General features: G+C 42.8%; 1 protein-coding gene and 2 long non-coding RNA genes across 7 annotated transcripts; 2 read left to right on the top strand and 1 right to left on the bottom strand.

Moving 5' to 3' along the window:
• Nucleotides 1–350: 350 nt before the first annotated feature.
• On the bottom strand, nucleotides 351–24,814 carry LOC108496579 (multidrug resistance-associated protein 6-like). 5 transcript variants are annotated; one of them, XR_001874518.1, is made up of 31 exons: nucleotides 24,746–24,814; nucleotides 23,475–23,777; nucleotides 22,892–23,029; nucleotides 21,885–22,010; nucleotides 21,261–21,322; nucleotides 20,345–20,476; nucleotides 19,815–20,027; nucleotides 18,794–18,971; nucleotides 18,203–18,364; nucleotides 16,537–16,629; nucleotides 15,936–16,139; nucleotides 15,149–15,295; nucleotides 14,354–14,441; nucleotides 13,992–14,061; nucleotides 13,252–13,378; nucleotides 12,621–12,797; nucleotides 12,036–12,203; nucleotides 10,452–10,635; nucleotides 10,074–10,137; nucleotides 9,458–9,578; nucleotides 8,535–8,742; nucleotides 7,282–7,592; nucleotides 6,338–6,537; nucleotides 5,578–5,704; nucleotides 4,878–4,979; nucleotides 3,998–4,144; nucleotides 3,302–3,460; nucleotides 2,903–3,069; nucleotides 2,260–2,454; nucleotides 1,476–1,711; nucleotides 351–634 (listed from the first exon to the last, which is right to left on the bottom strand). XR_001874518.1 is itself a non-coding variant. In XM_017813413.1 (30 exons), the coding sequence occupies exons 1-30, from the start codon at nucleotides 24,797–24,799 to the stop codon at nucleotides 1,603–1,605; spliced, it is 4,536 nt and encodes a 1,511-aa protein (XP_017668902.1). In that variant the 5' UTR covers nucleotides 24,800–24,814; the 3' UTR covers nucleotides 351–1,602. The 5 variants fall into 5 exon arrangements, 4 of the variants coding, with proteins under 4 accessions (XP_017668902.1, XP_017668905.1, XP_017668904.1 ...); XM_017813413.1 differs by having other exon boundaries at nucleotides 351–1,711; XM_017813416.1 differs by having other exon boundaries at nucleotides 351–1,711; nucleotides 10,074–10,131.
• LOC108496584 lies at nucleotides 13,591–17,069 on the top strand. The gene is made up of 3 exons (XR_001874520.1): nucleotides 13,591–13,979; nucleotides 16,527–16,636; nucleotides 16,880–17,069. It is a non-coding gene; the product is annotated as an uncharacterized LOC108496584 (long non-coding RNA).
• Nucleotides 20,392–22,998, top strand: LOC108496582. The gene is made up of 4 exons (XR_001874519.1): nucleotides 20,392–20,502; nucleotides 21,265–21,452; nucleotides 21,582–21,696; nucleotides 22,901–22,998. It is a non-coding gene; the product is annotated as an uncharacterized LOC108496582 (long non-coding RNA).
• Nucleotides 24,815–25,415: the final 601 nt, after the last annotated feature.

Raw genomic sequence — 25,415 nt, 5'->3', positions numbered from 1 at the left:
TTTCCTTTTTGATGAAGATGACACAATTTCATTTAGCTCTTACCTTGTATCTAGTTTTTGAATTGTTTTGTCTCTTCCCTTGAGTAAAGTTTGGAGAAAGTAGAGGGAAAAAAATTGCCTCTTTCCTGGTACCTGAGCACCAGTATGGCAGGAGGCACTACACTTCATTATCTTAGGCACTTGTCCAGCAGAAACCCTTAACTGCTCTTAATGTGGGTGCATAAGCCACCAAAGAGCTGTTGGAGAAGAAACTGGTGGGTTTTTTGAGTCGATTCTGGCAGTCTGAACTCTCCCATTGTTTCCCCCATTACCCCTTTTTGTGCTGTATTTACTTTAGCTTACTGAAGAGATCCACTTCAACACTTGATTATATTTTTATTTCAGCTCTCTAGAAAATGAAGTGCTGTAACAAAAGTCACAGTAAACAGCAGTATCTCACAGTGTATATTTGTCTGTCACATTATTGTGTTGTGATTCCTGAGGAGAGACTTGGGGACAGCTCTGACTGCAGCCCCTTGACACTGTGGGAAGCCCAGGAAGGTTTTTCTGTCAGCTGCCATTTGGTTTGTTGAAGTAGCACCTGAAAGATGACCAGAGGCTCTGCAGCACAGGGCACCACATGTAGGAGGTAAACCTGCACTCCAGAAGAAAACCAGGAATGAACCATCAGGTCAACAGGTGAATCATTGCTACTTTTCTCTTGTAAATTCCTCGTGGCCAAATTCAATTTGGAAATGTTGGTATCAACGCTTGGTCATGCTCTGCTGTGACCTCCAGCATTTGGCAGGGCTGCTCCAAGCCTTCAGCAGAAGGAGCAATGCTCTCTTCCCCACTGCCAGCCAAGTTCCTGTCCTGCATCCTTGAACCTGTGTGGAAACTGGCTCTGTTCCTGCAGGCAGTGTCACCCTCTGCACAGCATGATGGCTCAGGACGCCTCCACAGCTGACAGGGAGATGGAATGGATCTGATCCCCTGCTGCCACAACAGGCATCCCACTTCCTCTCCTCCCTCCCACCTCCCTCAGTGTTTGTGCACTTTGGATGACAAGCTCCAGCTGCTGCCTTGGAGCCCACATCTGTGTAAAAACAGCGCCCAGGTAAGCAGTCCTAAAGACATCAACAAAATGCCACATTTGTTCTGCCTCAAGCTTTGGATAAACTGCAAACAGTTAAGTTTGGTTGCTACCAGTTAAATTCTTCCTCGCTGTCCATAAAATCTTGTTGGCTTTTAAAAGTAATCTGTATAATCTTTAAGTATGGCAGATATTTGGGCTCCATTTATAGAATAAACTGGAAATGCTGTGGCCTTTTTTCTTTTGGCTTGTTTGCTTTTATACCAGAAAAACATTTAAGTCCTGACTGGCTCATTTTCAACAGTTAAGTGAGGTTTTGGTATATGGAAACAATGAAAATGGAATTTCTAAGTTTCTTTTGGAAATAACATGTATCTCAAGTCATCCCTTTTCATCTACTCACTGTGGTTATGGCTTAAACGAGCTTTGGATGAGTGTCAGGCATTTTAGACAGAAACCAAGATAACAACTCAATTATGAGATGAATTATTCCTGATACTGATGGCGTTGTGGGATACTCCATAAGTGAGTCATGCAAGGCCTGATTCTTCCATCAGTCTGTAGAATAGTCCCTTCTGAGCTATTAAGTGTTCTGGAGTATCAAATTCAGCTATCTGACCATTTTCCAAGACTAAAATCCTGTGAACATTAGAAGAGAAGTGTAAGTTTGGGGATACACCAGCAGCTGTGATAAACTTAGTTGTTTCTACTTAGTTTTAAAATAAATATCAGTACTTGCTGATTATTCAACCAAGCTTTCCAACAGCTTTTCAGCTGGGAAACAGTAGTGGGATAGAAAGAGGTTTCTGATGAGTGACTATACAAGTACTGAGTTTAAGAGGAGGGTTTTTTGGCAACTGAGACTGGAATAAGATTTGTGAATGGGTATTTTAGTTTCACAACTTCTGGATGACGCAAAGAGCTGCAGTCATGGTTTCACTGTCAGTGGGGGAAAAGGAGTATGACACAGCATGAAGTGTATCATGTGGCAGTCAGTAATCTCTGGTTAACCTATTGGTGCTTAGCTGGTTCAAGAGAGATCCTACAATCTCTAAAGCAAAGCTTGGAGAGTTAAGCAAGAAAGGGACAGAGATGAAATTGCTGTTCACTAACACTGTGTGGTGTGTTTAGTTACACAGGCTGCCTGTGTCTTCCCTCCTCCCCAGGAATGTGGCTGAAGATCTTACCTGTCACAGTCCAGGACGGTGTTTATCCGGTGAGCTATTGTTAACACTGTGCTGTCTTTGAACTGAGTCCTCAAGGTGGACTGAATCTGAAGATCAGTTTCTAAATCTACTGCTGCTGTGGCCTCATCTAGAATGAGGATTTTGGTTTTCCGCAGGAGTGCTCTGGCCAGACAAACCAGCTGTTTCTGACCAGTGCTGCAAGTAAGAAGAGGGGTGGTAAACTGAGAGCTGTAGTCACTTTTCCCTGGGGTCAGAATACATGATTAATTTGAAATTAGTAATGAAAAGGTGATTGTTCCCTTTCTCTGGAAGGGTGATTGAGGCTGATGGCACTGCAGGCAGGTAACAGCATGAAACAGCCTAAGGAAACAAAGGGAGGATATTACTATGGCACCCAGGAGATCTGCACTTGGAACAGGATTCCAGGGTTTTAAGTACTGCACAAATGCAAACCACCACAGTGACCAAATCTCACTTGGTGTCTTATGATTTGATTTCATCCTGCTAAACAGGACAATAATGCAAATTGCCTGGACACCATTAAAAAAAATTAAAAAAAAAATTAGCCTCCTTATCCAACTAGCTGTTCTCCTAGCCCAGGGGCTAGCACTGCTCTGCCACTGTCTTTCTGCAGATAAGGTACCTTAGGTTTTCCCCTTGGTCAGTGCATTTATATTCCAACTGCTCTGGCAAATCTGCAACAAAGTTCTTGAGCTGAGTCAGTTCCAAAGCTGTCCAGATGTCTGCATCAGTGTATTGGTTTAGTGGGTCGAGATTCATTCTTAGAGAGCCAGAAAACAAAACTGGATCCTGAGCACAGAGACAGTACAAACAACTCCTGAAATGAATGAGAAAAACGAGCTCTCTGGTCTTCCCTGCTGGGGAATCTGTGACTAATATTATATTGAATGGGAAACAAGCATGGCACAGGTTATTTCCAACTCTGAAATTTCAGAATGCCCCTCCTCTCACAGCACCTTTGTAAACCCTTCCTAAACGTTCAAGACTTACTGCTCAAGGATTTTGGAAACAAATTTCATACCTGGGGAATGACAGTTATCTTGGTTCTTAGGTCATGGAGACCTAGTTGAGCAATATCCTGTCCATCAATTAGAATCCCTCCTTCTGCAGCCTCCACCAATCGCAGCAATCCCACAGCAAGAGTAGATTTCCCAGCTCCTGTTCTTCCAGTTATGCCAATCTGTAAAGTGCAGTGGAAAGCCTTTGGTTTTGATGTTGATTGTTTTTCCACAGTTCGACAAACCTGTCATGTAGTTTCTCTTGGCCTTTTGAAGAGAGACAGCTTTGCATGTATCAGATTTTTAGGGCTGTTCAAGGTTCACATAGTCCAGCAATACATTCTTAGAGGGAATAATGTATAATTTGTAACTGTTTTGTATGAAAAGGAATCATGAAAGCCTCTGATGGGAACCATAATTACAAGGCAGCAGTTAGAACAGGGCCTTCATGTGGCACTAGAATTAAAAGTGAAATTGCTTTGATGTAACTCTGCTAACCTGGTATGAAATTAAATTTTACTCAGAAGAATGACTGGTGTATGCAGCAAGCCTGGAAACACTCCTTTGTGTAATGTGCAGTGTGAAAGATGGGCTCAGGCTTAACTGCAGCTTTCAGCTTCCAAGTTCCTGTAGCTTGTTGTGGGGCAGGAGCAGTACCCACCCAGCTCTGATCACTGCCCAGCTCTGCTCACACTTGTTGTACAAGTGGCTTTTCTTACCTTCTCTTGCCCATGGATGGTTAGACTGACATGTTTCAGTGCTAACTCCAGATCTGGCCTGTATCGCAAACTATAGTTTCTAAATTCAATCCTCCCTTCAGTGAGCCAAACTTGACCTTCAGGTTTGCCATTCAGAGTCCAGGGTGCCTAAACAGATGAAAACAAACAGCAACATATAAAGCTGATTTAAATTACCAATCAAGTGGCCATACTGGAATGGGAGGTTTATGAAGACCCCTGTGCCAAGTCCCCCCAGTCTGTTTACTGCTTCCAAAAGGCAAAAAGGCTTCTAACTTTCATACTGCAGATGTTGACTTTTTACTTTATGCAAAGATGCTGAGGCTCAACTGAAAATGGGGATGAACATTTATTTGCATTGTCAGAGCTGTGACTTTGTGAGTGGTTTGATAAAAAAAGATTTATATGCCTCTGTAAACAGGCCTGTGAAAGTGTCTCTCAGGGCAGCATATGGAGATGGAATTTTAATGATTACAGAACAAAAATTATTGCACTGGAGACTTTGAGAGGCTAAAAGGCTATCTAGCAGCCATCAGTTATCAGAGATTGCATCTGAAGTCGCACAATAAATACTCCAAATATGGGCAGAAAATATGTCTCATTCCATGAGTGTTACCAAGTGAAGCTATTTTAATGGCAATCCAGTGCTTAACTGTCTTAAGGAAATAATGATGATCAGAGGTTATAAAACAACTCTATAGTCAGTTGGATAAAACCCAAATGCTGCAGTTCTTTAAAGGAAAAATGACTGGCTTTCAGAAGGGGAAAACTAGAGTTTTCTTCATGTGGAACAGAAAAGTTACTCGTTTAGTTTGCAGAGATGTTCTACCCCTGCTAGTAAGGGCAGTAGTGGACCAGGTACCTCCTTGGGAGTGCCCAGGTATTCTCTGACTCTCTCCACAGAAACAATGTTGTTCTCTATGTCTGTCCAGGAGCGCACCATCCAGTTCAGAACACCAGTTATCTACCAAAACGAGAAAGAAGCATTAGGGCAGATAAAATAAGTCTTGACCTGTGCTTGTGAGTTACCCAGTTTATTTATATTTATTTTAGTGTTTATTTATAAAGACCTACTCATCATCTAATTACATCAGAAATTAAATTGCATCAGAAAACCTTAAAATGCTTAAAAAATAACCATGGGTCCTTGTAAAGCTGTGTTAAAGAGCGTAGCCAGCTCCTCTCATAGCCCCTTCAGCAAGTTTATAGAGAATGAAATGCTGCTGACTTGGATGCTAAAAGGTAGTGTAGCTGTTTCTTAGGCTATTGTGTAACTACTCTACAAGGAGGTAAGACAAATGCTGAAGACCTTGCTTCAGCTGCTCAGGGCTTGCTGCGACTTAAATATGAGTTCAGGTGCAGGAGAAGAAGATGCCTTGTGCATGTGTTTATGAGGTTTGTTCCCTAAGGGGTCATATGCTCCAGATAATGTGGGTTTCGACAATGACAGCAGGATTTGGTAGGAAAGGGCATCTAGAAAGGCACAGAAATAGTTCACAATTTCTTAGAAATCAAAATGCATTTACTTCTGATAAAAGGCAGGCATTTCAGCACTGGGTTACCTGAAGAGCATATGAGATGGAGAAGCCAGCAGTTCCTGGACTAAGATGTGTTCTGCCCATTGCTGCAAATAGTGCTGCAAACAACACGATGCCATTGCCTAGAAACTCCAGGTTTGTAGCAAGCCACCTACAAGAGGAGGAGAGTACAGGGCTGTTGCTGGTCCTTTTCCTTTCTCCCAGTGCAATGTGTGATTACTTTATAGAACACTTGTGGAACTGCTGGGAGTACAGGATGCTGGTTCTCTTATCCAGCCACCTTGGAGCTCCTGAAAGGCTACAGTCTGTCTGAACTGGTTGGCTTATGGTCTCTCCTAGGATTTTCCCCAAGGCCTGTTGGAAAGAGCAGCCAGCATATGGTTTCTTGGATGAGTTGGTCTAACATATCTCACTCTTTCTGGTACTCCTCATTCATGTCATGACTGGTGGCTCATAGCTCTGTGTTCTGATGGGTTTTGCATGTACTATAGGCCTTGTGCACACTGTAATGGGGTGATGGGCCTCACCAGGCACATGCTACAGCTTCCTGCATTTTGGGCACCAGGTGGTACCTTTGGCAGCATTGGCATGTGTGTGTCTGTGCCTGGCCACACAACAGAGCTGGGAGCATGTTGGTTGTGTGAGGGTGCAGTGCAGGACATGACAGAGGCCACTCTACCCCTAAAACACTGCACCACTGCCTCATCTGTGAACCTCCACCCGAGCCCCAAGAGCACCGTCTCCACTCTGCTTTCCATGCAAGGAAACACTGCAGATTTGTTACCTGTCAGCAACAGCTCCAGGGAAACATATTCGCTGATTCTCATCCACTAGAAAGTTGCTCTTCAAAATAAACCTCTCCTGGTCCTTGTAAGCACGGATCACACTGCTCCCTTGGAAAGATTCTGAAATGTGGGAGTAGATGGGTGACCTGCTGGCGGCCTCCATACGCCTCAGCTGGCAGGAGGTGATGACATAGAAGTGCTGGCACAAGGGAAAATGGAAAGGGAAGCCATTAGAAGGTTTATGTCTCCATGGAGGTGCTCCACAGAAAATTTGGGAAGGCCTCAGCAAGTGCAATAGTACGTTCTATCCTAGTGTTATAAAACCTAATGTGCAGGTAGGAGATGCCCTTAAAAGGTGAGGTAGCATTTCTACCTGTGTTATGTCCTGTCTTCATTAAGAATAACCTCATGGGTGGGGGAAAGGAGCCAGGGTGCTCTGAACTCAGAATAACCTCTAAACTCACACTCAGTTTCTCCTGTAGATGAGCCCTTTGCTTGATGGAGAACAGAGGAGTTGCACCCTTACTTGCCCTTCCCTCGTGTTCAGTCTTAGCTGGCAAAGCATTTGGGGTTTCAGAGCCCAATGGGAGAGCTGCATGGGATACATGGATATATTAAAAAGCAGTGTAGCAATTCTGGAGGAAAGGAAAAATGTTTTTTGGTCTTGATATGATTTAATTTACACTAATGGAGACAAGGAACATAGCTCTAAGTAGGATTTGACATCAGAAAAGCACAAGCCTCTTTGTGAGGGCTCTGGAAAGCTTTGGAAGGTGGAGGTGATGTGGGAAAAGCCACTGACATTACTCTTGTTTGGATGCAATTTAAAATGATGAAACTAGTTTCTGCATGCCTCTGCTCCTAAGAAATGGAGGGAGGATTTCTGCAGGGACATGGCCATACTGCTCCAGCCTCTCCTGTCTGTACCTCTGTGAGCTCCTACCTGGAATGCAGCATAAAGAACAGTCAAGGGCACTATGGCCATCGCTGCCCATGGTGTAGCCACTATAATCACAAGGTAGATCTCCAGTAAGTTGAACAAGAATCCCAGGAAGGACTTCAGCTTGTCAGGGATGACAGAATCAATAGCATCCATTTCTCTGGAGAAGCGGTTCAGCAAGTTTCCAATGGGTGTTTGCTCAAAGAAGACCATTGGGGATCTAGTGACATTGCTCAGCAGCTGCAGAAAGAGCTGGTGGGAGGCTAACACGCCACCCAGCAGGACTGCTGCTGTGGAGGTAAACCTGCTGAGGGCTGTAAGAGAAAAGAAATTATTGTTACAAGGTCTGAACAATCCACCTTAGAGTTCTCCTTTGTGAGATCATGATCTCTACTTAGTACTGTGAACATTGCACCAGTGAAAGGAGCTGATTTTCTCTTTAGTAGGAATTACCTGCAGCTCTGAGGCTTGGCTTAAGCTGCCCTTTTTGTAGGGTAGTTGCAGGGCAGCCAAGACCTTGTAAGCAAGCTTGATGGATTCAGCAACTTAAACATGCAACACAAATTATTTATTCCTCACAAAGTGAGCTTGACTGGAATTACTTTAAATTTCTCAGTGATATTTTTTATTTTTATTTTTAAAGAGAATGACCAAAGGAATTGTGGCCCTTTTTAAGGAGAAAGATATAAAGAAATGTAGAACTCCAGAAGTTCCTCTTTTTCTCTCTCTCTTTACACACAAAAGACCTAAGCCAAGATTTAGTTCAGCATGGAGAAGAGCAACCAGTTGCACTTTGATATGATTAATTTATGTTGCAGGAATGAGAAGAGATAAGGGGAGGAAAGATATGCAGATGATGTTGGATACAAGGGGGCAGGATAGAAAAATAAGGATGTTGTAGTTATTTCATTGCTGCATGTTTTTTAGGGGCTCAGGTCATTTAGTTCTAGCAGGAAATACAGAGGAAGACACTATTCTTCGTGGTCTGCTGAAAGGCACAGAAGACCTCTAGCATACCATGAAGTAGAATTTCAGGCAGTAACACTGAAAATATTGTTCAGATCCCTTAGAAATCCTCTCTGTGCGTCAGAACCTGTAGTTTTAGGTCCCGTGCCAAACCTTTAGGGTTGGTGCCAAAAGCCCAGAAGGCTGAAAACCCGTGGGTATGCACTTGTTTATATTCTGAGAAAACATCCTGGATATGGGGAAGGGAGATGGGAATACAGAGAGGAATTAGGTGAGCAACTTAAACAGACCTTGAACTACTCCTAATGCACCAAAGACTCCAACTCTCAGCTCCGTGTGCTGTCGTGTCCCGTTGTGAACAGGGTCATCTGCCCACATGCTGAGCCAGTAACCCCGAGAGAACGACACAGCTTGCTGGCAGGTGAAGGACAGGAGGGTGAACACACACAGGGCTGAGCCTGTCGCCTTCAGGTAGGCTGCATAAACCCCAGTATTGACCTAGAGTGAGGTACAATTGGGGAAAGACAGGAGGAGAGGTTGGGAGGATCAAGCTTGTTAGCAAGAAAAAGCAGCTCTGAAATAAGGAATGATTTATTATGGCATATCTACTCAGTTACATGTCACAGCCATAGCAACCATGTTAATCCTTTTTTTGTTTTCCTCATGGATGAATAGTGAAGCCATACTTAAATAAATCCTGGTGTTAATGATTATTTTCAAGTGATAGATGTTATTGCAATAGGCTTGTGCTACTTCTGGAATGCAGAGAGTGGGCTTTCCTTATGTTGGGCAGTGTGTTCTGTGAGTGAGGGAGAACTGTCATGTATCACACTGACTGCTTGTATGAGTAACTGCTGATCAGGAGAGGTGAGGACATCCCAGTCTGGCTAATGCTGTGCTTCCCTAGAGGAAAAGCTGCCTCTTTTGGAGTGTCTGTCTTCTTAGTCTCATCTGCTCTCAGTACCACTAGCCTCAGCTATTTTTTTCCTCTCCACATTTTACTACTGCCACAATGTGCCCTGAACAAACCCCTCATCCATGTCTGATTCTTCCTAACTGGAATACCATGTCTGCTTCTTTCCTTTCACGGTATCTTCCTTGCCTCAGCCTTTTGAGGTGTTTCTTAGCTTAGGCAGGGAGCTGACCAGCCTGCCATGAGTGTGATAACCCCATGGGATGTGTCCTTGCCATTACAGGAAGGTGCTGTGCTTACCCTGCCATGCTGAGTTTTCTCTCCCTTAGTTAATCTTCCTTTGGTGGCTGCAGCACTGGTACAGTCTTGACTTACAGGAATGGTCTCCCTTCTCACAGCAGATGATTTGACTGAATTGCCACTTCATTAAGAAAACAAAATTCCTTTCAATTTTTAGCCAAGCTGGATCTCTTTACCCACCCCTATATTCATGCCTGTTTTGAGGGCTGCAGTTTTTGGAGTCCTCCAGAGTGACCCCAGTCATTGTCCATGTTTGTCCCAGGGCCTGGGCTCTGTCAAGCCATTAACAAGCAAAGGCTTAAAGCATTCACTCGCTCTGGCTGGTTTGGAGTGAGCCTGACCTTACAGCCCCACTGGGAACTGAACAGCAAACATGTGTATCAACGTGCCTTGTATCTGAGCTCTGTTCTGGTCCTTGTGAAATATGGAGAAAGTGTTAGTTGACCTCCACATTGAAGACCAGGTTCTTGCCAGCTCTTGAGTTTTGCTTGTGTGCTCTTGTTATTAATTTACAGTTCAACTCCAAACCTTTATTATACTCAGTAAGAGCCTCCAAGTAGGCTTGTATGGGCTTTTGGAATAAGTTCTTCAGTGTCTGAGACTGCTTTAAGCTTACCTAGAGAGTTTCTCCTGAGATGGACCATTTCTAGATGTGATGGTGCCTTTGGTGTCTCCTATAGCTGTGAAATAAATACATTTTTTTCTAAATGCTTTAGAATCTCAGTTTGTCCTGCATAGTCCTTGAAAGCTTGGTAATATGGAGGAAAGATTTTGAAGGGTAGAAATATCAAGGTTAGACTTGAAAAACAGTACATATAGTGGGTAATTCTGTTTACTGCATGAGTGTTGTCTACTCAGATGGATTCAAGGACCAGTTCGGAGGTGATGAGGCAGCTAATTTGACAGGCATATTTCCATAATAAAACAAATGTGATATTAAGGAAACAATTGACTGATAGACCTAGGAAGAATGATTCCAACTCATTTGGGTTACCTGGAAAACCAGCACATGCTTTCTCTTCTGCAGTAACATGTGAATGAAGAAATTCTGCAAAGGCCCCATTTCTCTGTAGAAGTTCTTGGTAGGATCCAGTTTCTGAGATCATTCCATCCACCAGAAAAACAATGTTGTCCACTTGAGGCAAAATGTTGATTGTGTGAGTCACCAGCACACGAGTCTGCTTGAATCAAGAGGGAACAGTTACATATTTTCTGCTGTTTCCCTGCTAACTTGAGCTGTTGCACTCAGCTGGCTTCTGAAGACACACACGTACTCGGTGCAAGCTATGATTTTTACTAACTTGGAGATATTTTTGTTATTTATTCCTATCACTTCTGTCTCTCTGAGGAAGTCTATCTTTGCAGCACAGCTTTATGCAGAACTTGGAAGTGGAGGGGTGAATCAACTCGCTTTGTGTCGTGCACAGTGTTAAGAGTGAGGATGGGAACTGAAGCCTGAAGTCCCAGGCTGGCACCCGGTGTGCTGGAGGACCTTTTACTTGACTCACTGACCAATTCCATGTTATTGATTCCCCTCTGGTTGAAGGTCTTAAGTAGGAAGATGTTAATTGCAGAGTATGCCACATTTATTGCCAGTGATATCAGTATTTCAGAATCAAATTCATGGCTGAAAAATTGATCAGCCCGAAGGGAATGAAAGTGGAGCTCCTTTCAATTTACATTTCTGAGTGTATTTGCTGTAGAAGAGGACATAAGAAAAGTAATTTCCCCTTACATAAGTTGGCATGTTCTATATTTCTAATATAAAATCAAGCCCCTTGAGTACTCCTTAAGTTTGATACATTCTTCATAGCCAGTCATTCTGTTTCAATACAATAATTATATTCTGATACTTGCAACCAATGCTCATGAAGACAAAGGTATTTATAGTCAGGCATGGCTGTTATAACTGGACTTTCTAATGCAAGAGATTACCTGTGTTCCTTCTATAATGTGAAACTGAATCAAGTATTTCTAGGCAATTTATACCATGAATTAAATAGAGCTGCTCTAGCATCCCTTCTTATATAACCACATCTATTATTCAGATTGATCAAAAGCAGAGAAATACCAAGGAATAACAAAACACCACCACTGCAAAAGGAATGGAAGAGAAGTGTTTAAGGTGGATTTTAAGACTGAACTTTAAGTGATAAGAACTGTAAAGGTGCCACTGAACTATTCAAAAGTGATGGGATTAGATGTTATGATGATACAATTTGCTAGAAGAGATCAGACAGCTCTTCCTAACTATGCTAGAAGCAGTTCTCAAAAAGAGAGAAGGATAATGTTGACAGAAGACCAAACAACAGTAAACTTGCTGTAGAAGTAAGGCTGGAAATAGGCATGTGGTTTGCATGAGGATAAAGACAGTCTTACTCTTCCTTGGTGAGGTTCCCTGCAGGACTTGCAGGTGCTGTGTGGCCTGAAGGGGTTACCCATTCCACTGCTGCCACTACCAAAAAAGTCTGGGAGCCTTTGATAAAGTGAGTAACCCACCTTACTGGAAACATTTCAGGGGCTCTGCTAATGAGATTAATTGTGCAATTGTTTAGAGTTCAGGATTTATAACACAAACCTTGTCCTTCAGTAAACCATTGGGTCCAAGAATGTGTTCAAAAATGTGCTGTCTGACGTGGGCATCAACAGCTGAGAGGGGGTCATCGAGCAGGTAAATCGAAGCCTTCTGGTACACGGCACGAGCAAGGTTCACTCTTTGCTTCTGCCCTCCAGACAGATTTATTCCCTGTAAAAATGTATTGACTCTGTTTATTCCACAGCTACAGCATATTTGTCAGCTGTTGACTCCATTTTGTGCTGAGGTTTTATGACTCCCTTATTTTTAAACCAGTGCATCTTCCTCCCTCCAAATAGGGCTCTTGCAGAGGTAGAGTCTCCTGAGCAACTCCTCTCTCCTGTAAAAGAGCATCCCAGAATGGCCTGGATTTGTTGATTTTTGTCTTTAACAACTCTCATGTCTCTGGTGAGGTTAACTGTCAGGAGGTGGGCTTAAATTAAATTAGATCATGGCCCAACTTTCCAGAAATCACCGAGCACCTGCCTTCTGCAAGTTTAATTTCTTTGTAGGTGTTTTAAGCAGGACACCTGAAGTTGTAGCTACTCAAAGAAAAGCTGGCCAAAATATAAACCTAAGTATGAGTACCTTTTCTCCTATTTCACTCTTCTGCCCTGCAGGGAAGCTCTCCAAATCAGGGTGCAGTGCACAGGCATCTATCACTCTATTGAACCATGTTTCATCCATCTCTTTCCCGAAAAGAATATTATCTTCCACTGTAGCATTTAGTACCCAAGCTTGCTGGGGGACATAAGCTGCAGTGTCCTATAGAAGTGGAACAATGTTAGTAATCTTCTCCATAAACTCAACTTGACACTGTGGGAACCCATCTTTGCAGAAAAGCTCTCTGAGTTATAGAAGTCTGGAATGATCATCACCATTGATAGGTCTCAGAGGGCTTTGCAAAATATGAGTCTGCACTGTTGTTATCTGACAGAGGAGGATACAGAGGAGGTGCAAGTACATAATGAGATTTACCAGGATGACATTTCAGCTCACTGTCAGAGTGGGAAATAGAACTGGATCTTTGAAGCAATGTTTCAGCTCCTATTTCCAAAGTCTTCAGCACCTTCAGATAATTAAATGTGGACTGATACATACAGCGTTTGTTAAAATTCAGCAGTAAATGCATTGTTATCAAGTACCTGATGCCTTGGTTAATACCTTACAGTTCCTGAAAACAGCCTAATTAGAAGCAAATGCTCAGGGGAAAATTTACCTTCATGGTCACGGAGCCGTCCAGTTTCTCCAGCTCACCAAGTAATGCTGACAGCAAGGAGGACTTCCCAGCACCCACCTGGCCAACTACAGCAAGCAAAGAGCCTTGGGGCACGGTAAGATCTATCCTATGGAGAAAAGATTAGTTTCTTATCATGTTTTAGGTGCACTTTCTGAAGAGGAAATTATCAAAATTCTTGCTATTGTCTTGAAGCAATAAAAATGTACCCAAGTAAACCACCCTAATTTCATCCCTTCAAAGACCCCTCCAACCAGAAAGTCTGATCCACATCCCCCTCTGAGTTTCAAACCCAGATCCAAGACCCAGATCCCCACTCTGGAGATAAGCTAGCCCAAAGCATTGGATATAAAACATTCCTGAACATCAGCACTATTCAACATAGTTTCTTCTCAAAAATGTCAATGCCTGTTGAAATAAGCATCTAGTGATGCCATATATAATACCTGCATACCATCTGTTCTACTTTTTTGACTTAAACTACTGTAATTTCATATTTGAACAAGAAAACTGTGTAAAGAAAACAGCCTCCATAGATTAAGGCAACATCCAGATACAGGCACCTTCCCATTTATCTGCTCCCAAACAGAAGACCAAGATTATGTTTTGTCTGACTTTGTAATTTTCAGAATTCAGCATTAAATATGAAGTGAACTCAGAAGCCTCTGGACATTCCACACTGGCCCTACAGAGTTGAGAGATGACTAAGAGTAAGTCTGTACCTTCTAAGACAAGGAGAAGTTTCTTTGCTCCAGCAAAAAGTCCCATTTCTTATGGTGATACTTGCCTGTGCTAAAATATGAAGAGAAATACAGTACCTGTAAATGCAAAAGGTGCTACAGAAACATCCCTAGTTATATGATTTTATGTTTCAGTGTGTATATTACATAAAATGAACCGTAAGTATGAAAAAAGACATACATTACCAGATTAGATTTTATTGGTAGAAATAAATAGACCTGAGAGATAAAGTGACAGTAAGGGGCAAATATTTTTCTGTTGACTATGGTAAGCACCCTGAGTAGAAGCTGAACAATAGAAGTTACTCCTCTTTTAAGGTAACAGTGCTAACATAAAAGCTCACCACAGCCAGAAGTGCTTCTGCATGAGCTCTCAGGATTCAGTTGTCCCAGACTCAGAAAAGCTGCCAAGCGGTTTAAAGAAACTTTGGCCTGAAATGAAGCAGCACACAAAAGAAAACAGGATTTAGAGTAGAAGGGGAGCAAAACCCCAGACACAACATGAAGAACACTTAGATCATCTGCTATGTTGCAGGTGTTGTAGGCTTAGATGGCCAAATGCAGCTCTTCCTTATGTTAACTGCCTTTATTTCCACTTAGCTTAGCAAAAAGCCCGTATCCTTCATGGTGCTTTTGGTTCAGTGAAATGGGTGCTTTTTTCTCCAATTCATCCTGCAATTTCCCAGTGATTGCTTCTGTACAAGAAAAGCTGTGACAGCCTTAAAATGTAAGAGGGAAATTAATTTCCTTATATCTTACTGGGCAATGATTTGCTTTCCTCTCTGGCCTGGACTAGCAGGGTTTCCACTGATCCCCTATGGAGATTTTGCTCCATCTATTCTGATTTGTGCAATTAAAAACAGAACTGGAAGCACCTCTGGGGTCTTTTGGTGCTTGTGATGAGTTCCAAAAGACTTATGAATAATTCTTGTTGACTATTTTGTCAGTGAAAGGAGTCTTTCTGAAAAACAATACGACAAAGTACGTTTACTTGCAAGTGCTTGCATTTCACTGTTTCAGAATAGCGATTAAATGGCTGATGTGCAAAGCCCTAAGGAATCTCTCTGTTTACCTGTTAATGGTGATATGTAAAAAAACCCCTTACAGCCAAAGGAAAAGGAACACAGCCTGCAATTAACCTGGACAGCAGCGTTGATGGAGAAGGGCAGGAAGGAGTGTGCAGTGTTGAGGATGTTGATCAGTGTTAAAGACACAAAGGCCTTCTGAGCATCCAGGATGTGTGTGTTATCCACCAGGGTGTAGACAGCAAACATGACAAATGCAATCTGAAAGGGAGCAAAGGGAAAGCAAACCATTTGCTTCAGACAGGGAAGAGAATGGTTCAGGGGTGCCAGGCCCCTTCCTAAAGACTCTGGAACCTGTTTAGTTAAATCCAGGCTACCACCTCTGTGCACAGTACCCATTCTGCAGGGATCATGGCCAAAAGTCTTGCATATTGGTGACAGTATCAAGTTGATCATTTGACATTTGTTCTGCATTAAGGAAGTTTTCATGCTGCAGCCTCAACAAGGTGAAAGCACAGCAGTTTCCCACTGAAAACACACATGGCTGAGCTGCAACAGCAAGTGCAAATGTGGCTTGTGCAGCTACTGACTGTGCCATGAACTCTGTCTGGCTTGGAGGTCTCCCAGTGGATCCTGCAAAGCAGGCTCGGGCTGCCTGGAGCACAGTGCCAGACCAGATCACCTGTCCATGGAACTGTTAGGACAGTGTAAATGTCTGCATGGCTCATTCCACTGGGGCTCAGCAACTCCCGTGAGACCGCCAACTCCTCCAGGCAGAAATAATCTTTAGTTTATCCCACAGGAGAAGCTTTTCCCACAGGAAAATCTGTCCAGGGAGGACTTGTACAAAGAGAAATGGAAGTAATAGCACATGGTTTATGCAGGAAGGTGATCCACTCACCAGGAAAGTTGATGAATGGAAAGAAACTAGGGATGCTGAGAAGAGAATCTGAGATCTTTTAAGGGCCTGAAGTTCTTGCTTCCGGATCCCAAGCACTTTCTCCATGAAGGTGTTCTCCCAGCCATACAGTTTGATTACTTTAATGTCACTGAGAATGGCATTGGTGAGTTTGGCCCGCTCATCTTTATGTTTCATCTGGGTCTCCTGTAATAAATGTTCGTGTTATTTCGTTTAATAGGTTGATAGTTTAATGGTGCAATTATTCTGAAAATATACCTTATTCCTGCATCTAAGTCCTGAATAAATTTCCCTGCAGTTGATCTGTGTGTACTATTTTGCTTATGAATCTTCCAGGCTGGGAAATATTCTGCTTTTCATCTTCAGAGCTTTATTTTTACTGGCAGTACATAAAAAACACAGAAAAGGTGGGCAAACATGGTAAAAGATTGAACATGCAAGAGCTTAGTCTAAATTCTAGGAAGCTTTGCAGGCTTCAAATCCTCCTATGTTCCTTCAGACCATCATGGTAAGCATGACTAATAAATATTAAGCCATCACATATGTCAGTAAACAATTTCTTTTTTTATGAAGCAAAATGTACCTGAAACTGACTCCTCTTCTTGGTGATCACGAAATTCAGAGGCAGAAGAAAAAGGAATACAGCAATTGCAGTCAAGGCAGATGGCCCTAGAAGCTGCCAGGTGAGAAAAGGAAAGAGAAAGAATTTCTGGTGATGACTAGAAATTACTCTTTTCTGTTCCCTTTGCTTACCTTCCCTCTTACTTGAACTTATGCATAACATCCCTCATGGTTAAAGCTTTGCTCTAATCTTGCCTTTGCCTTTCCTGGGAATTGTGCTTCCCTAAGCGCTGTGGATTGTTAACCATCCAGGCAGGGGAACTCCTGTCATCAGGCTCCGCTGAATTTATTTGCTTCCTTGTTAGGAACTAGATTAGTGCTGAAAGTGATCCAGCAGTACCCTGGCAATTCCAGCCATTCCTGTTTCCTCCCGTGTCCTTGGATGCGTTAACGAGGACATCTTGTGGCTGGCTTAAGTAAGTGATCCGAAACAATATCAGGTTTTGGTTAAAAAACAAACCCAAACCCTCAACAAACTATTCTTGCAGCAAAAATAACCCTTCTTGTCTGAATTTACATCAACAGGTGAGATGAAATGGTGGCATTATCCCATGCCACATACTCTAGGTACAACTCTTGGATACCAGTGTTTGTAAAGACTTGTGTATCAAAACAGAGAGCGTGTTTCTCAGGGGTTAGATCCATCTCTGTGCAGGGCTGGAGAGGTGAGTGGTGGCCTACACAGAGAGGTAAAAGTACTGTCTATACAAATAGTCTATGAACAGTAGCAAACAACAGGGTTAATTATGCTCCAACTACATGAGACCACATTCAGCTGCTTAACATCACTAGGAAAGGGATGATGACTTTTCAACAGTCTTCACCATGGCTACTACTTTTCCAAGGTCATAGTATCCTGCTAGGCACGAGGCAGAGTCCATCCTGGATAGCAAAGGAAGGTCTCAAAGGCCATGGAAAGCTCCTGTGAACCGGCTGTGTGCATAGTGCTCATAATTCCATTTGGTGTATGGCCAAAAATAGGGACTAAGAAATAGGGCTTTATACTGCTGAGAAAATATCATAACACTGATTAAAAATGGATCTTTTAGATTACCATCCCTTATTCCTAATTCAGGTTTTGCTTTCTCCTTGCTAAACTCCTTGATACCTATGAAATTCAGTGTATCCAATACTCTTTTTGAATGTAACTGAAGTCATGGAACTTTGCTTCACGCTGTTGCACTGGTCTTGTGGTAATCAGGCCTCAGGATGAATTGTGTCAAGTTGCTGTTTCAGACCATTCCCCCTTATGCTCTGGACTATGCCGAGGAGCTGGAACTGGACTTTCAGCCTGCACTGGGACACCATCTTTTGGTTGAAAAGTAAGGCGACAGAGGAAAATTTAGGGCAGAAGTTTATCAGTCTGCTCAGAATAACCATACTCACAGTCTTTTCCTTAAAAAAAGCTGAATACACAAGTTAGAAGGTTAAGTGAAGGATTGGGTAAGGATTCTATACCAGTAAAAGCACCTTCCAGAAAGAAAAGTGAATGCACCGTGCTACAGAGCTAAGAAAAGTATGGCAACTTCAGGTTATTCCAACCAGGAAAGCTCTGAATAGAATTTTGAAACCCCCTTTTTTCTTGGATATGTAAAATAGAAAGGGATTGATAAGTAGTCATATTTTACCTGCCACAAGAAGACAAAGCAGATGATAATCCTAATAGGAGCAAGCCAGGTCCCATTAAAATAGATAATCAGATCCATTAGCTTTTGGACATCAACAGATACCAGATTAACAATTTCACCTATGGTTGCTGCTTTCCTTGAGGCATTTGACATAAGTAGGATCTAGATAGGGTAGAGAGGAAAGAAAAGACATCATCAAACAACAGCTTTGGTCCAGAAGTCAAACAACTTTCTTTTCCTCATAAAGAAAGAAGACAAATAAGGGAGGAAGATGTCAAATCCTAGGTATTGAAGCCATGCTGCTGCGTGTGACTTCACTTTAGGATGAAGCATTTACTGTTTTCCCTAACCATCATCTACAGCATAAGAAACTTTATGTTGAATTTTGCTCTTTCCTTTTCTTGGCTTTTTCTTCAGAGGTAAGATCTGAAAAGTAAATTATAAAGTACCTCCCATATACTGTTCAGAGATGAATATAGCACAGAGTGACATCCTGATATTGCTAGAAACATTGTACCAACAATGGTGTAAATACTAATGTAGGGCTAGGAAAAAAAAAAAAGGAAACTAAAAAGGAAGCTACAGACTCACCTTCCTGTACACAAGCCCTGTTACTGCAGTTTTCAGTCTCAACCCCAGAACAAGACACATGTACATGTAGCGTTGCTCAAACAGAGTCTGGAGACAAGCCAAAAGGAACATAGTGAAGGCATAGAAATAGCCAAGCCAGCTGGGGGCTTCTGGATCTTCAATGAACTTCAGGAAAAGGCTGCAAGACAGGGGCAAAATGTTGCTGAATCCACGAAGGACTGATGAAATATCAGACACATAAAAACAAACTGGCAGAAATAGCAGTGATTTTTCTGTATTCTGTCTGAGAGGTTTATCAGTAAAATAGCAGAAGAACTGGAAAAAAACCTGCTGAGTAACCTAGATCATATAATACCCTGATTTTTGACATGTAGCCACTCTTGGTTTTGTAACAACCTCTGATCTCAGCATCTTCTCAGGGGAGACCTCACTTTCAGTGTTATGGATGGCTCCTGAATTTTATGAATTTGTCGGAAATATGCAAAGTGGTAGCTGTAATCTAAGGAAGTCATTGACATTTCCAGAACTTCTCTTAGTTGTAATGATTAAGAAGGGATTTTGCACTTGAAAATATACCATAGTGAAGGTTTATATTGTACCAATACAATCCACAAAGCATTATGCCAACTGACCAACAAAGCTTCTTAAGATGTACAGCTGTGCTCTTTGTAATTAGTCAGGGAACACAGAGCCTTCAGACTACAGCAAGGGGCTGACAGCCTTGTGCAAATGATGTGATACATAGAACCAACAAATAACTCCTGTTCTAGTAAAGTTGTCACATGGTTTAGTGCATCCTGTCCTTTCCACTGTTGGAATACAGCAGTGGAGACAGTGGTTTGGTGACTTCTCCTCCTGAGTTGACAGTGGGCTAAGCTCAAATGACAATTCAGCTCTTTTCATCAGCTACAAGAGATTTCAAAAGGCAAGTGTGTGCCTGCCCACCTCTGTGAGTGCTGACATACACACCTCTGAGCTCGTGAACACAGCAGTCTTGTACATATTATAAATATGCACATACCTCAGTAACTTTGGGATGGAGAACATGAAGACATCACAGATAACTAAGCAGACAGTGCTGAGGAGGAAATAGGTTCCAAACATGCTCCAAAACATTTTCAGTAAGGGCCTGCTCTCACTGTGCTGTGATTGCAGGAGAGCCTCTGTCTCTTCAGCTTCTGCTATGCCAGCTTCAGTCTTCTGACCCTTTTTAAATGTAGCAGACTCCCTTTCTCTGAAGAAAGTAACAATGAGAAAGCTAGCTAGAATTGTAGAAAGCTTGGGAATCTTGTGCTTCCAAAAAATCATTAAATATCTTACACCAGGTCTCATACCATGTTCAGTATAAATGCTCATCAAAAAGTGACCCCTCTCACAAAGAAATTAGTTGTATGCTTCCAGAAATGGAAGGATGTTCTCCAGCAATTTTTAACACTTAAAATCAGATTTTGCACAAAGGAACTCACACACCAACACCTGTGAGTGTATTTGCTAGATCACCTAGACCTGCCCAGCTGAGCCCATGATGTGCTCTCTAGAACAAGTACTCACTGCTGGATTCTGCTGTGACACTTCTTCCACTCTCTTTCTGCCCAGGCAACAATTTCTTCAGAGGAGTCCTCTTTCCTCACTGGCCACAAGTCATCCACCCCCAAGGACTGCTGAGAGCCTTTCCAGAGAAGCCTGGAGAACACACAGACTGCAGTCAGGTGAATGCAGAAGGTTTTGTGGTGCATGTAACGCTTTCAAAACAGATGGACATTAAGTTAGTACACCACAGTGAGCACATGGGGACTAACTTGCATTACAACACTACTCAAGACTGTCCTGTCCCAGAATAAACATGAATGTTCAGGAACAGCGGTTTTGCTTTAAATTCCTATGCTGTCCTCTGTCAACATAATGAGGATTTGCAAGTAAGCCCTAATTTCTAGTCCATAATGAGAGTCTTGGGCAGTGGGACCGAAGTTTAGTTTAACTTTGAGTTCAGTGAAACCAGATGAGACCTTATCATAGCAGATATTAGGCCCAAGGAATGTAATTGTTTTACTTCTGGATGCTCAGCAGCAGACTGGGCCTATATCCTCTTCACTGTTTTTCCCTTGCCCAGCATTTGTTACAGGAAGGTCTGGCAGGCAGATAGAGCTGTGGTTGGTGTGCAGTGATCTTTTGGGACTGCTGATCTATTTCATGATTGGGAGGGCACTGGAAGGGTAGTTAGGAAGTAGAAGAGAATTATCTAGAATCACAAATTTATGTTTTGAATTATTTCGAGAAAAGTAAGTGAAATTTTTATAATTTGACCTTGCGACAATACGTCAAACCCCTGGAGAAAGAATTTAAATTCTCACTCCGTAAGCTAACTCAGGAGCTGAGATATTTCCTGCTGGCTGCCTCTACACTGTCTCTTATGCTGCTGGGGTTTTTCTGATATTCTAGCAAAACCACATCTTCTGTGTTTTCTTACCCAGAGAACCACCAGTATGTGATTTTGGAAAGAAAAGAGCTTCTGGCTTCTGGACAGTGATTCTGATGGAAGAGAAAACGTGTGATATTTATATACAGAAAAGTGTCAGATGAATATAATTCCCTTCTATGCTCCCCCAGGAAAAGCAATCAAAGAGTTACCCCCACCCCTCAATTCACTGACCCAGACAGAGTAAGTGTATTGTGGAGGATCAATGGGATTGGGAGATTTTGGAGAATTTGACTTCGAATAACTTCTCAGATAGAAGAAAAAAAGAACATAATTCTTCATACCCAGAGACATTTATTTTCTTAAGCACAGAAATTTGTCATACCCATACCACCAAGTGCTGCTGCACAGGAGAGCAACAACAGGGGAAGCAATGGGAGCCCTGTCTGCTGGTTTCAGTGACAAGAAACATGAGTATGGATAAAAGGTTTGTAGTTTTGAAAAACATACAGAGATAGATCAAATTCTGCCAGTTACCTTTTAAAACCATCAGCCTTTATACAGAATGATGCACCTGACATCACCCAGATACTCGTGTTCCTGTGTATGCCCATAAATTTAAAATCCTGTTTCAGCAATGAAACAGTGCGTTAGGAAAAGCTATGTTATACTTACAGGATTGTTGACATCTTTAGAGAAGAAGGGAAGGTGATCAACTAAGCAGAATAACACAAGTTCTCCTAGCACCAGGTTGGCATAAAGGAAAGCTGTAACATGGTGGAAATGGTCTTCCAGGAAGGCCTAAGAAACAGAATATTGGTGAGAATGAGGAAATGAACCATCATGTTAAATCAGCAGAGAAAGATGGCTTCTCATGTTCTACCAGCCATAAGCTCGGGGTTTTGGTTTGAAGCATGAGGTGCATTTATTTAAGTTGTGTAGAGCTAAATAGATAACTCCTGAAACTGGAAGCTCAGAAAATGCTAAATAAGACACATTTATTATTCATAGTGACAGTTTTATTGTGAGGATTCATAGTACTCTAGTCAAGTCAGATGTCCACATTCCATCGTTTTTCAGGGAACTTTGAATGCTCTGAGGGATAGAAGCTCCTTGCTCACCCAGTGGGGTGAGTTGTTGATATAATAAAGCACTTGCTAAGTTTTACTATAAATGTTGTGTCTAAGGGGCTCCATGAAGAGCTCTTTAATTCATTTTGTGAATGAGAAAGAGAAAAAAACAATGGAAAAGTCTAAATATTTTTGGAACAGTGTATTGGTAGCAAGAAGTTGCCAAGTGTTATATCAACAAGCAGCCTTGTGCCTTCAACACAGCAGGAACAAGCAAGGTCCCAGCTGTATTTTGTTTCATGGCTGCATATTTTTCCCCTATTACTTAAAACACACAGGTAACAAACTTTTGTTTATTCCTTGTTGTGACTGCAAAGAAGCCTGTTCATCTGAGGAAAATGGCCACTAACAATAAGTCTCAGATGTGCCAGCAAGCACTCTGCTGCACATAAACATCCAAATGAACAAATATATAGTGTCAGCAATCATTTTTCTCAGCACATATTTTAAGAGAGGAATTTTGTTCTCCCCCTTGCAACAATGAGACAAAACCAGCTCTGCTGTTTAGAGACTTCATACCCTTGCACATTGAAAATATGTGATTTCACTTACTCTTTCCAGGGCATGTTGAATTTTGAAACTAAACATCACAACTGCAGCCACAAATGAGAGCAGCCAATAAATCAACAGGACCCCTGAAGACTGGATGCCCATCATTCTTTCTGCCTGGGTAAGGAACATGGCAAGGATCTGTGAGGAGGTACAAATTTGTCCACATAAATACCTGGTAATGGAATGCCAAACATTGTTATCAAATTAATTAGTACCACAGAAAAAAGATCAGTTTTTGTCCAAACACTTCAAGATGTTCAGAGCTGTAGTAGCTGTAGTATTGTTCCTAAAAGGCTAAAACTGAACAGCATTATGTGCAATTTTGCACTCAAGAATGTCTCTGGAGAAAGGGCAAATAATAAAACTACAAGTGGGCCAACAGGCAAGGTCTGCTCTGCCCACAGAGCCCTGTATTGTAGGTGTAGCTCCAGTGGTCTGCCCCAACTCCAAAGCCATGGCTTGTGGGCCTTCTATTCCCCATCAGCCAAATTTGTGCTCAGAGATACTGAGAAACGTGGGAAATACAAGATCTGTCCCGGAGGGCTAAGCTTGGCCACATGCAGACAGACAGGGGAGGAATTACCATTGTAATTCCCATCACAGCAGGGCTGATGAAGAACTCTGGAGCCCGTGGGATTCCTTGGCTTATCTCCCACAGCATGAAGAAAACATTAGTAAAACACAGTATCACCAGAATGAATCCAAGGACCATTTTGGTTTTGAAGATGCGGGACATCTTGATATAGCCCCTGTTCCTGTGTCGAAGGTACAGGTAGTAGAAAGGAAAACAGATCCAAAGATAGGCACAAGGGATCCAGGTGATGACTGAGCTCTCAAAGCACCAGGTAAATCCTGAGGTGTTTGTATGCCATGTCTGATTCCAGTCCTGTCACAGAAATAACACAGAAGTGAAACAGTAAAGCAAATGTACACAGAATTTCACAGCTAATGCAGGTTCCTAATGCTACAGCTGAGATCTACTATGTTAGTGGAATTTGATTTAGGGTTTCAAATGTAAAAAACATTTGGCAACAGAGACAAACTCAGCTATAGTAGTTTGGAGGGAATTGAAGTAGAAAGGCAGGACGAAAAAAAGATTGCAAAAGTGAAAGATGCCGAAGAAAGGACATGTATCACAACTAGACAGAAAAGAAAAGACAGGTAAGTTAATGAAAATGGAATGAGAAAAGGTAATTTGGGAATTAAACAGATGATCAGCATTTGGGAACCATCATAATAAACAACAGGAAATGACTAGTGAAATGGAGAGTAGGAGGGAAAAAGCGTCCTAGTGCATGAACTGCATTTCCTCAGCTGTTTGTACAAACCTTTTGTGACTTTTTGACTGAACAAATATTGGATCTTATCTGGCAACTGTACATAAACGGGTAAGGTTATTTTTTCCTTCAGCTTGCAGAGCAAGGCTGAGGAAAGCAATCACCGTGATGGAAAGAGGAAACAGATAATGGCTCACAAATTATTATGGGAGTTTATCAATCTTGGGGATGGAAATCTGTGAGAGCCCAGACTGATAAAATTAGAGCCCTTTTAAAGGTATTTCTGTACTGGGTCCTTCAGCGGAAAATTCCCAAAGACAAGACTCATTCGAACATCCTTCCAGCAGCACAGCACACGCAACTCATCAAATTCACTGTAACTGAGAACAACTCGGGCTGTTCTGTTTGGGTGAAAACTTGTGCCTGGGAAGCAAAGCCCGCACCCACGGGAACACACTTCACCGCTCGCACTTCACACCCCCGCAGCGGGGTCCAGGGCTGCCCCAGGGAGCCGCACTCCGGGCCGGGCTCCGGAGGGGTCCCCCGGCGGAGGGGCCGCGGTCACTCGGTCACTCACCCGGGGCCCGGCGGGGCCCTCCCCGGGCCCGCACAGCGCATCGCCCGCACCCATCGGCCCGGCCCGGCCCCTCCGCCCGCTGCCCCGCGGATGGGACGGGACGGGACGGGACGGGACGGGACGGGCGTTTCCTCCTCGCCGCGCAGCGCCCGGAGCCCCGTTCCCGGTGTGTGAGCGGTGCCGGGACCCCGGAGCGCCCGGTCCGTCCCGGCTGCGGGCAAAGTCCGGCCGGGGGCAGGTCCGGGGCTGTGCAGCCCGGCAGCGACCGCACCAGCGAGGCGGAGCCCCCGGGGCTGCCGGGGGTGGGAGCTCTGTAAGCACACAGGGTCTGGTTTGGAGAAGAGATGTTGTTTATTCTGCGCAGGGTGGAGGTTCCCGCAAATCAAGCGCGCCAAGCGGTAAAAAAAAATTACGTCTTTTATACCGTAAAATTTACATTACACGAACCCGCCTAATAAATATTCTCCGCCTACACAGTGCATATTTATTCGTGTGACGTAACCTCGCGCAATGCTTGAAACGCGAAGTTCTTTATTAAGCATCTTCTGTTTCAGCACTTATCTGACTTTACCTATGTTCACAAAACGTGAGAAAATTCAGCTCGAAGACACCAATTCCTTTCGCAGAAGTTACCTGACGACATCAGTTACGTTTACAAAACGTGCGAAGA

Source organism: Lepidothrix coronata, unplaced genomic scaffold, assembly GCF_001604755.1.
Source record: "Lepidothrix coronata isolate B3197 unplaced genomic scaffold, Lepidothrix_coronata-1.0 Scaffold41, whole genome shotgun sequence".
NCBI lineage: Eukaryota > Metazoa > Chordata > Aves > Passeriformes > Pipridae > Lepidothrix > Lepidothrix coronata.
The sequence above is the reverse complement of the archived record's forward strand: the minus strand, read 5'-3'. Positions and strand labels throughout refer to the sequence as shown.